The 21,156-nt window shown below is 42.7% G+C and overlaps 1 protein-coding gene across 1 annotated transcript in view; it reads right to left on the bottom strand.

The window, feature by feature from the left end:
- Positions 1-21,156, bottom strand: part of CTNNA1 (catenin (cadherin-associated protein), alpha 1, 102kDa) — a 47,782-nt gene that overhangs the window by 24,595 nt on the left and 2,031 nt on the right. The window contains exon 3 of the mRNA XM_008942919.1: positions 7,547-7,639. Within this exon, the coding sequence (XP_008941167.1) occupies positions 7,547-7,639 (93 nt within the window). The remainder of the gene's footprint in view (positions 1-7,546; positions 7,640-21,156) is intronic.

The raw sequence follows: 21,156 nt of genomic DNA, 5'->3' as shown, positions 1-21,156 counted from the left end.
AATGCTCCAAGGTTCCCTGAAGAGTGACCTCTGCCTGGGTTACAAGAACACGGCTACTTTGCCCAGAAGCTCTCTCCAAAATTCCAGCTATTCCAGGACAGAAAAACCCTTAACCTTACATATATTGCTTGTGGGTATACTAAACCCGCTTGTCACCCAGAATGATTTTTTTTTAAGCTTAATTTAGGAGGGTTTCCAGCCTCACCTTTATAGCACCCGATCTGAAAGACTGATGGAGGCTAGAAGAAAGTTCTTATAGATGGTGGTGTTCTCACAAAGAACAGTTTTGAACACTTGGCTGGCATGGCCAAAGGCAGAAGCAGCACATAGGAAAAGAAAACCATCACCTATTTATTTTGCTTTGCAACCCCTGTGTGTTGGATCTTCCTACAGTCCCAGCACCCATGATGTCCGTAAGCTACATAACTCTCCCTTTCAATGGCAGTAGTGGGTTTTATTATTTTTCCTTCAGTCTTTTTGATAGGGCCTTTCTGCTCTTTACAGGAGACTGTTCTTTCTGCAGCTGGTTTAATTTTTACCCTGTTTCCTGTAGTATTGGTTGTAAGATGCTACTATGCCACAAGAAGGAGTTTTTCAGTTTCAAAAGCTCTAAAACAAACACTTCTCATTAGCCATCTTTTCTTTACAACCAAAATATCTGTGGTTCCTAAATAACTCACTTGGTTTGTGGTTTTAAATAAAGATCTTGATTACCAGCTTTCTTGGGGCATTTGGGTAACAAGCTCAAAAGCAGCTCTACAGCCATCAAATCCAGGACACTTTGCATTTATAAAGCCAAAAAAGCTAATAAACCAAGCACTCACCCATCAGCTAGCATCTCAGGGGCAGAGAAAAAAGGGACACACAGAAGCCAAGCCCCAGGTGGAATGTAAAAACCAGTTTTATCCTGGGATATGTGAAAGGGAGCTTGTCAAGCACACCATGGATGGAGTTTGCTTTGGGAAGGAGATCTGAGAGCAAGCAAGGGCAGCACCAGCAATCTCATCTTTCCCTCTTGCAGCAACCTCAGCACAAGGCTGAGTGGAAGAAGACTCTTATTCAACCTGCCCAAACTGGTAACTGCACCACGCTGTGGCCCTTGTTGGCTCTTTCTCTGCTGCCTCAGACTCCCCCGTGATGCAGAGGGCAGGTTGCAAGGGAGCACCAAACCCACGAGTCTCAGATCACACCTACTCAAACGGTCAACAAATGAATCCCTGACCTTCCTCCCAAAGCTGCCAGGCCAGCTGAGCCCAGCCAGGGCTCTCTCTCTGCCCAGATGGGATTTAATGCCCGTATTTTTCTGTATTAAAGCAAGCAGAGCCAGCTTACTGGCAGCTTGTAAGAAGCTGCTCATAATTTAATTTTACATACACCAGACGCCAAAGTTCCTTCCAGCGCTCACCCCACTCCAGCTTCCTTCCCTGCTCCTACTGCATTTTGCTCAAGTGGGGAAAAAGCTTCCTAAGCAGGACATTTAAGTCTCTTCGAGTTACATCTAGCCCCAGGTTTGCATCCACATGTCTCTGTGTGCTAACCCTCGTCGTACTTCAATACAGCAAAAAGCACTCTGCAGGCTCTGATGAGCTGAAATGCCTGGAAGCAAAACACGCCAGGGATTGTTTGGCACTTTCACCAGCTGCAACAGCAGTGACCAGCGAGTGTATGGAGGCTGATGCACCACAAGAAGGAGGAAAAGTTTCCTTTGATATCCAATACTTTGTTCCAACGTATAAAAAGTACTTTGAGCACTTTCCTTTCCTGCAAGTTACGCACAGAGTGACTGCAGGCATCTCTGCAGAGATATTTACTCTTATCACAGTGCTGTAACGACCCACAGACCCACATCTGCACTTTTACTGGAATAATATGAATTTTTTCCAGCTTAGCATATACTGCTATCAAAGTATTTACTATGTGCAAATTGTGTATAATTATCCCATCAACTTCCCCATATCTGGAAAAAGCAGTTTCATTTGTAGCTGAGGACTAACATTATAGTAGCGGTCAAAGTAGAAGCTGCAAGAATTTCAGTGCCTTTTGTTTGTGTGTTGCTTCATTTTGCATCTCACTGACCTCAAGTGCTGAGGCTTTGGGGCTTTCAGGGACTTTCCTGGCAGATATTCTCCCACTGCACTGCACAGATCATACTGTGCCTGGATGCAAACACAGGGTCCTTACACATTAACCTACCTCCTTCTACAGAACTAAATCCCTTTCTCCTACCTTTGCTTCTTTTTTTATGCATCAGTAACTGCTTGAGCTCCTAATACTGTTTTTTTGCTGGTCACTCCTGTCCCATGCTGGCTTTTCTCCCCAGCAAGTCTGCATGACACAAAACTGCAACCCAACTGTTAAGTTTTTAATATAAGTACATCTACTCGATGCCAATAAAATGCTTTAAGCACCTGTAATTAAACAGTCTGGAGACAGATCTGCTAGTCACTATATTCAAAAAGATCCGACACTCCTGCCAGAGAAGTAAAAAAACAACAGGACAATTGTTCAGTGTTGTTAAATCTTTCCTGCAAGAAAAATGAAGTTATCTCCTTCTCCAACAGACACCAGGGAAGTGGCAGTAAGTGGAGACTCGAGGAGGAGAGAGTCTGCCAGTCAGATTTGGGTTTGGTTGATTGAGGGGGTGGATTGGAGAGGGGGGGTTGTTTCTCTGCAACTTTTGTTTGGAAGTTTTCGTGCCATTTGCGCTGTAGGCGGGATTCCTTGGGCTCGGGTACCTTGTCTCTCTGCGTCAGTAGGTGTGATCAGCGCATGGGACCATCTGCCTCATCAGAAATCTATAAGCAGCAAATTGCTTTTCAAGCATTTCAAAATTGTAATGTAAGGATGTGGAACAGCAATTATTAAAACAAGATGTTAATAGGAGAAGAGCCAATACTTTTTTCTATTCTTTTTAATGAAAAATGTAACTTAATCCAAGAATTACCTGGAGTCTGTTTAAAGGGCAGCACTCACTTGACCAGGCTGGGTGAGCTACATCAAACACGTAGTCTGTGCTAAGGTAGGTGTAGAGGAGAGGACAAGGAGAGATGCTGCCTGGTGCCCTCCCAACGTTCCTAAAGAAGATGAGCTATTTGGGCAGCAGAGGAGAAAGGCAACCAGCACTGCTCAGAGCACCTTACAGAGGAGAAAACAGGTCCTGCGTGTCCACACCAGGGAGGCGCAGGTCTACCCTGCTCCTGCAACCAACCCACCTCCCACAAAGTGATCAGTCTCAAGGGCAGTGGCCTCCAACTTCTGCTGGCAGAAGCAAACACCAAACCTGATGGAAATTTTAACAGATAATTACTTTCCTAAAACTCTCAGCCTAACTGAAATTTGGTTAGAAGTCCACAGATGAAATTCAAGGAGGCTTTAAAGAACGACAAAGTCAACACATAGCTGGTGAAAGCAGCTGCAAGTGACAGCAGACTGTCACATCAAAAGGCTAGAGCAACACTCTTCTTTCAAGAGCTGTACTGGGCATTTTCACTGTTGCTTTTGGAACACCTACAGCCTGTATGATCAGAAACGCTCCAATGGTTAAGTTCTCTCCTAGATATCTTTAATGCAAAATGCTGTTACAAAACAGCTTTTGCAGGCTCCCAAAGCGAGTGCTTCTTGGAAACAGAACTCAGAAGCCAGAGTTATGAGTGAGGATCCAGGTTTTCGAGTCGAGATAAACAAAATCTTTTGCTAATTTATCATTGGCAAGCTCTGCGTTTAGCAAGAAGGCAAAGAAAACTTCCCCAGTGCTCTGCTAGGCAAAGGAAGCATAGGCAACTATTCCAAGCATTTTGCATCAGTACTTTTCCATTTCCTTTATGAAAGACATCTTAAGCTTTTGGTTTTTTTTAATGTTTAACTGTAGTGATGAAGAACTTTTGTTCCTTCATCTTAACCCACCACAGACTGGCCTGTTTCCCCCACCACCTGGCAAGGTGTGAAGCTGCAGGACAGCAAGACAGGTCCTCAAAAAAATGAATTCATAGAATCATAAAATGGTTTGGTTTGGAAGGGACTTTAAAATATCATTGAGTTCCCTGCCACAGGCAGGGACACCTCCCCCTAGACCAGGTTACTCAAAGCCCCGTCAAGCCTGGCCTTGAACACGCCCAGTGATGGATTATCCACAGCTTCCCTGGACAACCTGTGCCAGGGTCTCACCACCCTCAGAGTGAAGAACTTGCTCATTTCTCATCAAAATCTCCCCTCTTCCAGCTTGAAACCATTACCCCATGTCCTATATCGCTACAATCCCTTGCAGAAACTCCCTCCCCAGCTTTCTTGTAGGCCCCCTTCAGACACCCATGCAGGCTTGTAAGTGAAGGCTTCGTGAAGACAAACACCAGTGAGCCCCCAGTGCTGCCTTACTTCTGCCCTGGAAACCCAGACGAACACAAGCCACCCAGCTGGCTGCTGCAGAACCCACACAGCTCTTCCCAGCACTCCCTCTGCACCATCCACCGGGAGCTCTAAATACCACATTAAGTCTTCAACTTCACATTAATTCCTGTGTTAATTGCCTAGGGACTCACAAACAGGAAGGATGATGTTACTCTTGAGGCAGAGCTTATTTCCAGCAACATGGCCACACTAAACAAATTGAACTGCTTGCTTTTGTAGAGACTGCTCAGATGACAAATTTTCCACATCACCTTTTTCCTCAAAAGATTACATTTCAAACCTGAGGATGTCTGAACCTGTAGGTGACACTGGCTAAGACTGTCTCTTGTCTGTACCAACAAAACTTCAAAGTTTTCCCCAGCCAATTTGAAGTGTTGCATGTTCCTCACTGCTGCTGCCAGCTCTGAAAGGCAAGTCATGGCAAGGGACCCAGTAACTGCTCTGCCTGAGGTACAGTTTTTATAATTAACTCTACAGATTGATTTCTGCAGAAATCATCCTTTAACCAGGAGTTCCCTACTCCCAGAATGGCCTCTACTCAGCTAAGCTATTTAAGAGGCTACCTGGGACTCAAGTGCATTAAGTTTCAGTTTCATCCTTTCAACCACAGCAATACCTTAAATTAAATTTCATACATCACATTTCTGTGTGATATTGATACATTCACTTGAGTTCCAGAGACTATGGTAATTACTGATTGACTTGACTCATTCTATATGCAGCATCTTCCTGGAAAAAAAAAAAGTGGCATATAATTTTGGATTAAATCTGTATTTTATGTCTAATTCCCACATTTGTTCAGCACAGCCACCTAAAAGGATTCAAGAAGCAGCTGTGAATCTCATCAGGAATAAACTGCAAAATAAACAGATAATTGTCTAAAAAAGGAAACAAAATCCTACAAAATTCTGTATCTAGAGAAAAAAAAATTCTGAAAAATTCTATACCTAGAAGCAATAAAACCCTATATCTAGAATCCCACAAAATTCCATATCTAGAAGCATTTAGAGATGATAGAGAATAATCAGAATACCTTATTCATATTATTATTCACATATTATTATTCAGAATAGTAGGTGGGGACCATTTAGTAATGCCGCTGAAGAGGACGACAGCGTGCTGCATCACTCAGGCTGGCCTGAGACAAACCTCTGTGTTAGGAGAAAAAACAGATGCCATTTGTAAAACCATTTAGACAAGTGCCCTTAATTATGTCTCGGGGCTCACAACATGTTTAAATACTCTTAGAGCATTAAGGAATCGGGCAGAGCACATGTAATGTAATATAAAAGCACTCTTTCAAGTGCTCCGAACATCTCTAGTGTCACTGACTAATCTCTTGGTGGCGACCCTGGAGTTAAGACAAGACTGAGTGGTGGAGGATCTAAATTGCAGGCTTGGAAGTTCAGCCTGACCTTTTCAAAGCCAAAATCCAACAGTTACAGCCCTTGTCCATTTATAGATAATCAAAGCTTCCAATGTGTGTTAAATATATTATCCATAATCCCTGATGTCAAAGGTTAACAACTGCCCTTCAGCAGATGCAACTGCAGTTTGGTGACTAGTGATTATAGTTTGTTAATTATTTCACATTGATTATCATGGTGTTTATTTTATAAAGGAGTAGATTTATTTAAATAGGCAGTTGTTGGAAAAACAAAGATAGAAGAGTTTGAAATACACACAATTTCAGCAATGAGGAGGGGGGAAAAAAACCCACAGATTTGGACAACTATCAGAAACATTTAGATTCAAAGAAAACTCAACATCAAGATGATCATTTTCAACAGCATTGGCATTTGTTTGGAACAACATGTATTAGACACCCATATTCTTGGAGATAACTAAAAAAAAAATTACATCCAGCCTCACTGGTTACTTTAGGAAAAAGCAAGCCCAGGTAAGATGTATTTTTAAAAGCTTTTTCTTCCACATGCTTTCGTTCCAGCTGTAAAAATTGACCTTTGGTTTTAACAAGTCATAGACACCACTTGCCCCAGATGTGAGAGGCAAAGAACTGCAACAGCCAAGGCAGCTGATGCACCAGCCCCGGGGTCTGACACAGGAGTGGCAACCCCAGAAGTCCAGCCCAGGAGGACAAAAGGTCTCCTAGATAGCATTTAATGTTTTATGTTCAGGGGCCTCTCTTTGCTATGTAGCAGCACTGTTACTTACAAGTAATAGAAAAGGTAAAATAGTCCTGCTCCTCACACTATCTTCACTTATTCCCTCAAAATTCCCCTCCTGCTGAGGCAGATACAAGTGAACATCTCCCTCTTCCTTTTGACTGGTTTTAAAAGGAACAACATCCATGGCAAAACCTGACCAAACTCTAAATAATCCTGAGATAATAACTTATTTTCATCAAATGCCATTTGACCAATTTTTTGAGTACATATTTTCCATTAGCTCCTCATTACCAACACTACCTTATTTGTATGCTTTAAAACTGAAATTCCTGTTGCTTCAAAAAAATGTAAATTACAAGAATTGACAGTGCACTGTAGTCTTCAGGCATTCATCCAAGTATCTAGTTGTTGACATTTAAAACATCAGGGCTGTTAAAATGGAAGAGGATAGTCTAGTGCTTATATAAAATTAATTTCCTTGTTTCCATTAAAAACTTATTAATTAAAAGGTAGTTTCAGCCAGGTTCAAATTCTTCTATGCACAGCCAGCTTCCTCTGATCTTACTCTATCGAGAAGGAGTTTTTTTGGGTATATTTATATTCTACTCAGGGAAAAAAATAATACATCCATAATTCATCTTACAGCATGCACAAGAGCAGGGGAAGCGTCTTCACAAGACATCTTCCTGAGACATGAATGCACACAGTAAACCACTGAAGCTTCACCACTTTGCTGTCTTAAGGGTTACCAGAATACCCTGGCCAAATGAAATCAGAGCTATTTTGTTAAAAAACAAAACAAAACCATATTTGTATCACTAATTACTTTGTTATGTATTTAAAAGTTTTCAAGCCTCAATCCTTACACTGCATTTCACTTTAAACAGACGAAGGAAAAAGTCAAGTTCTGCAGCAAGTCCATAGCTGGTCACTAAGAGACCACAATATGTACTAAGCAGGACAAGTAGCCCAACTTATTGGAGTGTATTTTATGTGCTTATGCTCATCATTACCTGGGGACACAGGGCTTCAAGCTGGCTGGCTGACATGCGAACCAATTTCACACCTTCTTCGTTGTTCGAGATGGAACAGGCCAGGTTGGCAACCTGCATCAGAGGTGGGAGAAAACACAACACTACTGTTAGAATTGGGTTTTTTTCCCCTCTGTATGAGACTTTTTACCTGCCCCAAACAGTGGCCAGTAACCCAACATGAAATACAAAGCACCCACATTCATTCAACTCTAACCAGTTCTGAAACCACTTGTGACCTCCATTCCTTCTCTAGCCATAAAATCATAAGACATCACATCATAAACCCACAGTCATTAGACAAGACAGGCAGATCATTGGTACCACTGGTTCAGTTCTCTCCAGCAAAACACACGAGAGCATCATTGGTAGCACTTGCAGTTCCAGTTAAAAAGCCATTCTCACTTGAGTGAGACAGCAGCAGACACACACTTAGAAACCCAATCCAGCTCCCATGCATCTGAGGATTAAGGATTCTGATATCTGTAAGCGTAGGGATGCTCCCTTTCTCCTGAAACATTTCTATATCCTACTGCCTGTCATCCCAACAGAACCTGGAGGCTCATCAAGCAATTCACCCAGGCAAGTGGTGCGGTGGAGTTGCACGGCTTGAGCTGTTTTGCTGGTGTTGCATGCAGCACGCTGCTGAGACAGAACATGGGAATGTCAAGTAATGAATTACCCACATTTGGCTTAAACTACTTGATGTACTTCTTACCTAGCCACAGACAGCAGCATCAAGCAGGTGTTCCTCCAGCCCTCCAATTATACTCTGATAAAAACTTTTGCCGGAAGAGGTGATTTTGAAGATTCCTCCACAATTCTCCAAAATTCAAATAGCATCTCGTGATGCTAAAAACTTTTCTCCAAAACCTCGACCTACTGCACAGCAGCATCCTTAACTAGGTCATCTTGAAGCAGAGGACCTTTTGTAAACACCTGCCTTTTAAGAGCACGCAGGAAGGGGACAGCACAGAATTTTGGGGTAATTGAAGATATTCCTCATATTGGAGCTACTCTCAGGGGAAGGAAGTCTGAAGTAAGTTACACTTCTCAACTGACAGGTGAATGACAAGCATGTTATTCTGAGCCATTTGAGCACCAAAGATGTAAAAATAGCACAAAGTGAACAGGGATGAACACTGAGTACTGTCCTTCCAGAGACAGAGCAACCTGCAAAACCCCTCAGTAAATGTGCTGCAACAGCATCACCAGGAGCCAGCAGATGCTCCCCCAACACCAGCGAGCCACGCTTCGCCACACGCTTTCTCTATCAGCTGGGGAAATTCCATTCTCTCTTTAATTAAACTACCCTGCACATTCCTATACAAGGCATTTGGAAGTAGCATCTGCAGCTACCTCCCATGCCTTTCCCCCTCCTCAAGCCATTCCCTCATGACAGATGTTCCCACATAGAATACATTACTGTCCCACAAACCATCAACCACTCGCCAATAGACTTGAATGGGGTTTTTCCATCAATCCCATTATTAATTTGGGGACCAAAAAGCAGGCTCCTGTTGCAAAGCACAAAGCCTCCTCTTCCCTCCAGTCCCAAACCAGGTTCCCAGAGACAACAAAAAAAACCCTGGAGCACTGTCAAGAAGAGAGGTATGTTCCCAACACTGACAACCAAGTAAACAGATGCGACAGCATATATTTGGATGAAAACAAATCGAAGTTGAGAGAAAGACTGTGCAGCATCACCAAGACAGAAAGCTTTGCCAGCTTTCAGGAATATTAGCATCCTGCTCCTCAACTTTCTTTCCCACGTGTCTTTGTAGACAAGATCTACAAACGCAGAGGTGGAGTTGCATAAGTCTCCAGCTGGTGGAAAGGTCAAGCAACTTGGACCCAGCTTAGCCAAGGCTCTTTCTCCCCCCCCACCCGCATTTCCATTACCACATTTGCTACATTCTCCAGCTCCTTTCCTCTCCGCACAGCACTACCACCAAACAGCTGGACCCTCTATAACACCCTACCAAAAAGAGTTGGGTTTTTTTTCTGAACATAGGGTGGGTTTTTTTCCCTGTAGATTTGCCACATCTTAAATCCTTAGTTCACAGGGAGCTGTAGTATATCGTGCTTTTGTTTAGAGGCTCCAAAGAATCAAAAGACAGTAAGATGCCATGATTTAAAAGTCAGATAAAGATTTTGCTACTGTTTTAAGCACAGGTCATATTTTTGAGAAACATCAGTTTGCCAATATTTTTTATGGTCCATATTTCTACGTCATTTCTGCCTCCGCAGCAGCAGTTACAATCTCTAGGAGCGAGGAGAACACAAAGCTCTATTGAGTAGGGGCTGAATAAAAGCGACATTGAAGCACTACAAAATCAGCCTCTCCGATATCTGGAGATGTTGTGCTCTCTCTCAAGCCAAGTGTGATGAATCAAGCACACAGAAACCCCGCTCTGTCTGAATACAGAGAGCCAAAGAAGTTGATAATTGAGTGTCCCCGCCATGGTATGATGAAATTTTGCTTTTTTGCACAGTCATTTTTGAGCAGTCATTTTTCTTCTGAATACCTCACTGATGGCAATTCTTCTTTAGAAATTGCCCGATCGGGACTGCCAACCTCTATGAAAGAAGTGTGTGTGCTTCCCTGACTGAGGGTCTTTGGCAGTTTAGGACAATCCAACTGTTGGCTGCCACATCTCATCCTACTGCTGCGGCTCCAAATCTCAACACTTCATTTCAGCATGCTCGTCTCCAAAGGAAAGCTACTCGCTTGGGTGGATGAGTTTTCCTGCCAGTTTAACACACAAACATCCCAGCAAACTATTTGCTGAGCATCAGAGTAAAGCAGGGATGTGGAGGCAGCAGAGATGGCTTTGGAGAGCTGTGGGACATGGCTCTGAATCCACAGTAATCCAGCATTTACTGCACCCATGGGGAGACTCTGTCCAACTCTTGGAAAACATTCACAAACCTCTTAAAATTTCAAATTCAAGAAGAGCTATGTCAACTAATTTATCAAGCCGTAAATGACATTACAAGGAGGTCTTCTAAATTGTCATTAATTATCTATGACATGGATTCTAAAATTGCAAGTACCAGCTGAGGTGGATGGTTGCATGATTAAGAAATTTAACAGTACCTGAAAGAACCCATCATCAATAACTCCTGTGTGGTGTTTGACAAATAACTTCAAGCTCCCAGTCTGTAGAGAGGACAGGGTGCTGCTGGCCAGTTATTTGACAGGTACACATAAAACAGAGGATTTTGCAGCTCAGAGGAAGAACAGGTACGGCCAAATTAGTTTTCAAGCATGCAGAGGACTCAGAAATCAGACATTTCTAAAACATCCAAATAAAATAGAGCACCTCAAGCAAACAAAAATTTCCCTTAAATAAAATGCAAATGGAACAGTTTCTCCATGTCTCCACCAACGTAGCTGACTGACACACTAAGTGGTCAGACTTGATTTAGAAAGAACACTTGTGCTTGAGAGCAAAATAGCAATTGAGTTCCCGCTGCATTTGTTCATTCTTACCATTCAACATCATCAAGCCCCTTTACATAAGCTCTACTGGCACAGGCAGCAAAAGCGACAAAAATCGCAAATAATGTAATCAGCCCTAACGAGCAATCTCTTGAAAAAAGTTAAAAATACACTGGGAATGAAGACAGACTAGAGAAACTAGACTGACGTGAGTCAGAGATACCTCTGCAGCACTGACAGACCAATTTCAAAGCATTTTTTTGCTGCAATATTCAGGCTCTCTAAATTCAGAGAGTGCACAAGCACATCCCAGAGATAGCTTCGCGTGTCCCAAAAGACAGGCCAGACCCAAAGCAGCTGCCCACGTTTAGATCAACGAGCTTAAATTCACCCCCAGTGAGAACTGCACCGAGCAGTAGCGAGAAGTGCTCTGACACCACCATTCCCACAAACAGGACTAAGGAACAGGGGTTGAGTACAACTCAAAGCTGGATGAACTCACCTGGAAAGTGGGTTTCATGCACTGACCAGTTTTTGAAACTCAAATCTGATCAGTGTTAATGATGACTCCAGAGTATTGCAAGAGGAGGTGATGCCTTTGGAGGAGACATTGCTGAATCAGTTCCTTCTAGAGGTAGTTGCTACCTAGGGGTAACATCTCAGCTCAAAAGGTCACGCATCAGGAATGTATCATTCCAACACTAAAAAAAAAGTATTGCACTATCTGCCACAGAGTGATCCCATCTCAAATTCTAATTATTTTGATTCTGCAGAGTCTACTGATTTGAAATTAGGAAAAATCTTGACATTTCTAAAGCCGTTTTGTCCTCCATTAGTGACAATTTGTCAGCCTGTGTTTGTGTTGTCAGCTGTTGTAGACAACTGCCTTCTCTGACAACAGGCAGTTTTACCCTTTTCACCTGAAATGCTGTTTTTTTAAAAAACTTGAAATTTGTTCAGATAATAACTGAAGAGCCACGTCTTCCAGCAATTCAAAGACTACAGCAGCCTCAACCACAGGAGTCTGGGGTCATCGCTAAGCTTCTTAAATTACACTGTTGAAAATAATTGAGAAAACTGCCAGAGCTTTGTACTCGTTAAAAAAAAAAAAATCTCATTTGCACTGACACTCAGCTTAGGTAGAGGGGTTACTTTACATGGAACTGCTTACTAAAGGATCGACAAATTGCTTTTTCAATAAGAGAGAAAAAACACCAAGAGAAAAACATAACTATAATCTCTAACGCATTACACATCTTCTTTTTCAAGGATTTCAAAGGCTGACACTGAAAGTTTGTATTCAAGTGTTTGCTTTGTGCACCTGAATGGACTTCAGAGAAGCAACCCCATGCTTCTCCTCCTTGGTTACAGGTCGTGTTCTCAGGACAGCTTCTCCAGGATGCCAAGTACGCCCAGCCCTCCTAAATGGGTGCTGGCTGCAGTCCTGCAGAACGCTGTGATCCAGGGGAGACTAATGTGGGTAATGTGTTTATTGCTGCATAATTTAATACGGCCAGAGCTGCCTCACGACTCAGGATCACTTCTCTCTCCACCACACTTCAGTGCTGAGAGTCCGACTGCTCTCACTTGAAACTGCAGCTGTAGAAACAGCATGGCAGAAGTGGAGTTTTCAGGAGGTCTTAACAACTGAAAAACTTTGCTGTTGAACCTTAACCAGCATCTTCTCAAAACTGATCCTCACAAACCCTTATGCAAAAATAACAAAACCATACCTATTTACACACATGTACTTTGGGAAGTTCAACACAGAAACAAAGCTTTTCAAAGGTGCTCCTGGCATTTAAAGTTCTGATTAAACTTCAGGACATCAGCTTCTTGTTCTATTATTTGCTTTTATTTTTATTAATTTAATTTTACCATTTCTCTTGGAGTGCAAATTCCAAGTTTTAATTAGCTCACAATAACTCATTTTAAAAGCCAAAAAAATGGGTAGGCAGCCACTCGACATTTTCCTCTTGAGGACTTGCTAAACAAAAGCACATCCGATACTCTCACAAAATTCACACAACATATCTAATTTCTCCCTTCTCCATATTAATAAAACAGTCCAGATTCACTTTGTGATAGTAAAAGCCCATTAAATTAATTTATCTGCAGAAACAACTGTCCGGGCAAAACTAAGTGGCAACAGAAGACTCTCAGAAGAGATATGCCCATTATGTAACTTCCATCCCTCTTAAAAAAAGGCTTTTATTATTCAATATCTCCATACATTTATTAATTCACTCGTACACCACATGCAATATTCAAGACAAATGCGAGCATTTTAATGTCCAGTCCTAACAGGTACCATGTGAAGGAGAAGCCTGTGTTGCAGCTATAATCCTATAAACTCACCAGTTTTGCAGAGGCACAGCTAAGGATGAAGTTGGCAAAAGAATTTCATTCCTCCAAGGTGTGGAGGGACGGCAGGAGGACTTTGGTTCAGGTTCACAGGAATTCTGGAAGCTACTGGGAAATACGCTGACAATTACTCTGCAGTTTTGTATGACTTAAGGAGTTGCAAGTGGCCGCAGCTCCACAGATGGCAGCTTGCAAGGGCCTGCTGCAGGTAATAGAATCGCTCTGTACTAACTTAAAATAGTAAAAGTCTTTCACCAAACCAAGCTGCACACAGAGAAACTCCAGACATAAAGCACTGAGGGCAACAATGGACTAAAATGGAGATAACTCCATTATACTTCCACAGCTCCACAACCTCAAGTCTGGTCACAAACTCATGGAGGGGAAATTTCACCTAGATGGAACAAAACTGCCAAGCAAAACATTCTCATTGTTGACTCAAAAGTTTTAGACTATGAGAAATGGGAGTTTCAGGGGGTCTTTATTTCAAAGGGCTGGCAAGCAACTGGAAGAGGAAGGGGATCAGAGGCAATACGTTGTGTGCTTCCTGCTCCTTATGGTATTGAGGCAATTCCTAATGTTCTCATGGGTAACCACCTTTTGTCTGGGACCAAATCTCAAAACTTCCACCTTTTGAGCTGCATTTGTATGCACAAAAACAGAAGTAAGGAATACAGCTTTGCATTTGGCTCTCAGTCTAAACAAGCTGTCTCTCAAACCTGGTGCCACTCTAGGTGTGGTGTCCCATGAAAGCTCTGCTCAATGCCAGTGAGCTCCTTCCCTCCTCAGAGGAGACACATTTTTCCCAGAGTGCAACCCCACCTCTGCCAAGGTTTCATAAAGAAGGGAAATTTTTCATACAGCTGGACAAGCACAGAGTTTGTGCATCATGACAAACCCAACCAGGCTCCTTTTCCTGAGCAGCAAGTGCAGAAGGAGAGCACTTCTCTCTCTTGCCAAGGGGAAAGTTTTCAATCAAAGAGGGGGGAAAGAGGTGTTTGAAGGGAATTAATACATCTAGGGCACAAAACACACCCCCAGTAGTAAAGTGGTAGGAGTACAGGAATATCTTTCTTTATTTCCAGACTGGTAGATTAGCCTTTCTACAGACCTGGATGGAGAGCAGAGCTGGTAAAGGAATACCAGTGTGCTACGTGGGCACCGTGCCCCTCGCTGGTGCAGCTGTAGCAGCAGATGTAACTATTGGCACAGGAACTATCCCTTCCTCAGACAAACAAGCTAAAGTGCTAAAATGTTGTTATAAGCACAAAACACATTAGTTACACAAGTCGCTCTGAGCTACCATGACAGAAATCACACACTGATATGTAATGTAGATGGTATCTTAAGTGAAAACTTTCAAAGTGAGTCCTCATCATGGATGTTTCTTAGCAACAAAAATGTTTTTCTTGAAAATAAAAGCGTTTCTTCTAGTGACAGTACCTGAATAATTATCCTTATCCAAAACCAGCCACTCTTTATCGAAGTGGAAACCATAATTCATTCCTATCTCATTTTGCTTATCACTCAGAGCATGCCACATTACGACCTTACTGCAGGCTTCCAATTTGCTGGTGTCTCAACCAGTTTTTGGTGATTCAGACAACTGTTCATGGCAAGTTTAATGGTAATTAGAAATACATTATGCTCTTGAAGAAGGCGACAAAACAGGAACAGGAATGAGCTCTGCACAGACTTCAGGCAACTCTTTGATGACACTATGTGACTAATAATCCAATATTGCTAATGACTAAGATGATGAAAATCCAGACATACATCGAGGCTTTTAGCTATATATCAAGAATTAAAACATTCATGCTGCATCTATAAAAGCTGTACCCAAAAAGCTACTTTAAAATGCTGTTGAAATTAAGCCTGAAATACATGGCACGTAAAATAGGCCAGGATTCTATTGCTTTTTACCTACCTCTGAAGACATCATTTCAACAGCACCTACAGGCAACTGTGCTTATACTTCCTGACCTCTCACAGATTTCCCCTTCCCAAATGTTTCTATCTTTTTCCAGAGGAAAAAGGAACAGTGTAAATACACAGCTGTTTCTAGTCGGGTAAAAAGACATGAACACAGTTTTCTAAACCCTAACTTTATTCACCTCTAAATTCTACACCTTTCACACCTCCCTTGGTCCAAGTGTCTCCTCCATGTAGCATCAGCTATCCAGGGTGAGTTTCAAACAGAAGAACGTCTCTGAACACACCCATCACTGTCCAGATACATGAGGGTTCAAATTCATCTTCAGCCACTTCATCTCTCTCAGTCTCACTGTCAGATTACTCCTCCCATGTGTACTTACAATCATGTAGTGCAGCATTAGAAGATTGGCCTCAAAAAAAAAAAAAGAAACAACCTTACAAGAACAAAATCTATCCTCACCCATTGAGGGTGACGGAGCCTGGGGCATGCTGCCCAGAGAGGTTGTGGAGTCTCCTTCTCTGGACAGATCCCAAACCCACCTGGATGTGATCCTGGGCACCCTGCTGTGGGTGACCTGCTGGAGCAGGGGGGTTGGATGAGACGATCTCCAGAGGTCCCTTCAACCCCCACCATGCTGGGATTCTGTGAAAAGGTCATCTGCCTTTACTTATGTATGACATATTAAATTTGTATATCCAGTTTTGTTGCAAATGGAAGGACAGTTTTTTCTGCTGAGGCTTCCCTCCTTTGCTGATTATGAATATATAAGGAAATCATGTTTTGCAAGTAGAACTTCATTTATTTATAAATTAGTCGACTAATAAAACAAACTTACAAGGAAAGTGCATGGGTTCTTGAAGAGTGTCAGACTTTAGAGGGCACATTAGAGTTATACTGGTCATTTACTGAAGCCATTTGTTTTAAACTGCTGCCAAGGTTATCTACAGACAAATTACAGAAAACGTGTTCTGTGGAAGAGACATTTTGCTCTCCATCGTAAAATGGGAAATTAGCCTCAAGTTGCACTGCCCCTGCCTCTCTTCTCCAGACCATAGCACAAGGACATTTCCCTTCTAACACACAATTACCTTAAAAATAAAAACAAATAAAAGACAAACTTCAGTTTGCAGATTTCCTCCCCCCTCCCTCCATAAATGAGCTTACTTAACAGAAAGAATAGCTGCTCAGATAGCATGGCAATGACTGATAATGACCCCACCTGGAAAGTGCCGAGTTTTGAGAGATTAACATGCCCAAAGCTCAGGAAAACATTCCAAGTCAGTATTTGCTTTGGTTGTCAAGTGCTATGCTTGTCTGCCCTTCTCACCCAGGATACATCACCTGTCCTTCAGTAGGGATACACACCTCTGATGGCAAGCACAAAGAAAGAATAGTCAAAGAACAAGCAAAGCCTGTCCACTCCCACCTCCAAAGGTGCTAGTTTTATACCTTTTGTATAAACTGTGGAAATCAGGTGGATAATCTTATGAGATTAGATTTATTTCTAGATCTGCTGGATACTTCCACCCTATGCTTTATTTTTATTACAGGTGTAAGATGTCCAAACCCCAAGGGCACACCTTTCTCACCAAGCTATGCCCACAGAAGTTATAGCTCATTACCAGAGAACAGGCAAGCCTCAGGTTTTCAAAACCTTTGTGTCTGAACTCCAAAAGCCAGCTATTAGATTAAACCCAAGCTATGCTTGACTCCAGGGTTTTTTTTTTTAAAAGCCTTTCACATGTAAAACCTGCAGCTGTTACAATCCTCTGAAGAAAATATAGGCTGCAAGTATGGGCAAATCAGGATAAATTGCAATAAAAACACTGCAAGCGTGCAAGGCTTTGGGCTTTTGGACAATGGTATTTTTAGATTGAAGAATTACTGTAGGACATCGGGCTAAACAGTCAGGGCAACAGAAGGGGGAAATGTCAGCATGAGAGGCTACAGATAGCTTATGGAGTTAAGTGCCCAAATGTGATTCTTTCCGAGCAAATAAATTTGCAGTCTGCATCTGTTCATGGGTTTTCACTGAAGATGAGAAAATCATCTCTCCATATGCAAGATACAACCCAGTGCATTAAAAAAAAAAGGCACAGAGCAGTCTTTCCAGATAAATTAAAGCAATTGCAAAAAAAAAAAATTATGCTTATGAAACATCACTGAGAGCTTTCACTTCCCTGTTCTTAGCACAGCTTCTCTGAGAAAGAGACTTTAAAATAAAACTTGAAGGAAAATATTTGACAGAGGGGTACTGGGCTCCAGAATAACATGATTTGCTGTTTTTAAGGAATTACAATCTCTCCCTTTCCATATTCTTCAGCAAGCAAACAGCTACTGGATTTTATCCTGGACTCTGTCCTTATCTACCTTTTAACTACCAAATTTCTTAAGGTATAAAAAAAATTGCTCATTAAAACTACACAGTATAAAACAGTGACAAATTGACCACCTACGTTTTCTTTTTGTAAAGCATTCAGCAGCATGGCAAAAGTTTCTCCTTAACATTGATGGCTTTTCCACTCTTCAGGACTAGCCAGAAGCATCCCCACAGTGACTACAGGGAGCAGCACAAAGGCAGCTTGTGCTCAAGCCCGCTTCAAAGAGTGGGACAAACAAAGGCTCAGCCTGGTGCTAAGTGACATCACTACAACGGAGCACCAAGCCACAGGACAGCCTCCTTTCTTCTGGGGAGGAACATTAAATCCAAGGATGCCCATGCCAAGTGCTCTTTCCTCAAGAGCAAAGTTCCAGGTTGGAGAGCCAAGGCTACTTTCCCCAGCGTCATAATAATAAGCACTGCACAATATGTGGATTGGGAAGATTTTCAGAGGTTGCAAGAGAATTCAACCTTTTCTTATGCTGGTTCCCCAAATGCTGTCTCTTCTGTTATTCTCATGTGCTGCATTTTAATTGGCTTCTCCATTCCTGAATTAAACTCCTTTAGCAAAGCTCCACAGAGTGCTAGCTTGTTAACGGACTGTCGGAACAGAGCAATTTCAAAAGCTATCTTTGAAACATATTATTCAACTGAGAAAAGTCTCATTTTACTATTTTACTGTTACTCAGCTTTCAAAAGGCAGGATAAGGGGGTTAGTACTTTACTATGTGAGAAACCAGTCAGACGGACACAGCTTTGGTATAGTTTCTCTTGGAGGTACAGACCCAGCAGGCAAATGAGGTTTTTGTGGTTATTGCACCTTTTGGTCAAATTTGGCTGCCTGGACTTTAGGAACCACAAAGCAGAGACTGATCTGCTGCCAAGAAGGGAACGTTTCAAAGTGAAATTATCCAAATCATGTGCCTGCATCACTTTATGGCTACTTGGAGGGCCCATAAACGTCTCTGCACTGCAGGAACAAGAACTGCCTGTGCTACCCCCGGGCAGGAGCAGCACTGCCACTCCTCCCATCCAGCCAACACGTGCAACAGTTTTGTGTCAGAAAATAACATATATATATATATGCATTTATGACAGTCTCCTCCAGTGGCTGGTTCACCAGGAGAGCAGAACTGACTCCTCCAGGTCACAGGACAAAGGGGTGTTAAATCCAAGTGTAAAACCTCTCACCAATCCAGATGGAGATCTTTCCAGTTACCCAGTGCAGAGCTGGTCTCTTGTGAGCGTTACCTCTCGCTCAGCATTAAAGGGAAGGACACGTTTGTTCCCCTCACTTGGAATTAAAGGGAAGGACACCTTCTCTTCTACATCTACCACACAGGAGCCTGCGTATCACAGCATGATACACAACACAGCTCCATTCTGCACTGCAGCTGTTTTGTCACATTTGATGTCTTGAGTCACTCAGCAGCATTTCTGAGGGTAGTTACGACAAACTCCCTGGCACACTTATCTCCCACTGAACACAGGGGGAAGCAATCACTTCACATCTCAGCAAGTGGAACATCTTTTGTTCTCCACTTACACAAGCTTTTATTGTTTCTCTGGATACCCACAGTCAGGTTTTCTGCCCAAGAGCAGAATCATATGCGAACTTCCAAACACCCTTCTCCATTCTGGCAGAGACACACCGAGACATCTTAAGTGCAACCCACCCCGACCTGTCTTCTTCCACAGTAAATGTGACAGCGCAGACGACTTGGCAGTGGCTCTCCATCCCCCCGAGATAAGGGCTCAGCAGGAGCACCATTCCCCTTCTGTTGGAGCTAAGTGTATATATTAATCCATCTACATTCATGGAAGAGGTTTATAAGCCATCTAGATCATGCTACTCTATAGCTATAGTTACATTTTAGACAGCAAAAGCAATAAGCAAGCCTTCAAAAAGTTGTTGCAGCAGCATATCATTTTAGCAGAACCTTTTGATGCCAGTCAGAAATATTGTTTAATGCATACTTTCAGGGGAATAGTCTTTCCTGAAAGACAGATTGTTTGGCTGAACAGAAGTTCTGTAAAACTCATTTGCAGCTTGGCATTTTGCACACAAGGTAAGGTCAGTAAAAACTGCTCTCAGATGCCAGCAAGGACAGCCACCCGCTGCTTTCCAGCCAGCGCACGTATTCTGAAGGAGCAGGGCGTAAGGGCTCACCTAGCAGGGGTGGGAGGGAAGCTACTGGACAGAGCAGCCCAACCACTCCTTTGTAACTCTGCTGATAAACTCCACACCTGGCCAGCATGTGCCCACGGACGAGGTGGCAGCACTATGGCAGAACAGGTACTGCTATTGCTACGCTGTCAGCTTCTCCTGCAAACAAGCCCTAAAATGAAATTTCTAGGTACATTAGGCTTGCAACACAAAGAAGGGAAGCTTTAGACTAAACTCCCTTCAAAGTGTTCCCACCACTGCCGGTGGCACGGCCACATCCTGCTGCCAGGGCAAGGGCACAGCACTGCTCTCCTCCACCAGCTGTTCCCTCAAACAATGGCAGTTAATTAAAATTTAGAATAAAACAACTTTGAAAGTATATGAAGATGGCATTTACACTGAAAGGCAGCAGGCTGAAAGTGAAAAACAGATACCTTCCAAGAATGAAAGATATTCATTGGTCAGACAGTAACTCTGTGGAGCTGAGCTAGCTTGACACACCCCAGTCTATGGGGCAGTTGCTCATCACATTCAGAGTCCCTAAGTCTTTAAAAAAAGTGAGAAAAACGTATTTGAGCAAGAGTCAGAAACTACTGTTACTCTTGTTTGATAACTCTTATTCCTGAGTGATCTAAATCCACCAAGTTGTGGACAGCACTCCCGACGAGCCTACGAGACACGTGGACTCGGATTATCAAACACAGTGATACCAAGAGAGCAGAACAACATGAACGAACGTGCGTCTGCTCCTGGGCAGCTGCTGAGGTCACACACAGGAGCCTGCTGATGCCTCCAAGTGTCCTCCAGTGCACAGGAGGAAGATTTGAAGGTTATTCCTAGTGGCATGTTCCTTCAACAATACCTGCAGAAGTTTGCTCCTTGGCATTTAGCAGGCACAAAACTCTCACGCAAAAACAATGGCAAGAGGACAAGGTCACCGAGATGTATCCCGGAGTACAGGGAATGAACTCCTGCTGCTCTTTGTAAACATGCTACCTCTTGGTATTCCATTGGGGAGTAGAATAATGACCTTTACTGCATTTTGGTGAAGATAGGCCATTCCCATTTAAGATGATCTTCCCAGAGATTAGCGTTAGTCTGGAGTGACACCAGATTAAGAGCTGCTGGGTTTCTATAAGGAAGAGGTGGCAGGATCAGATCAGTTTTGTTGTCACTGTCAATTTTCCGTTGGCCCGTTGTTTGCTCTTTACACACACAAGCAGATTTTCATTCAAAATACCTGTTTATATTCACTGCTGTTATATTGAAAAGAAAAAACCTCCTGGTTTCAAGCAACAGG

The sequence above is a fragment of the Merops nubicus genome, unplaced genomic scaffold, assembly GCF_000691845.1.
Source record: "Merops nubicus isolate BGI_N331 unplaced genomic scaffold, ASM69184v1 scaffold3236, whole genome shotgun sequence".
NCBI classification, from domain to species: domain Eukaryota; kingdom Metazoa; phylum Chordata; class Aves; order Coraciiformes; family Meropidae; genus Merops; species Merops nubicus.
The sequence above is the reverse complement of the archived record's forward strand: the minus strand, read 5'-3'. Positions and strand labels throughout refer to the sequence as shown.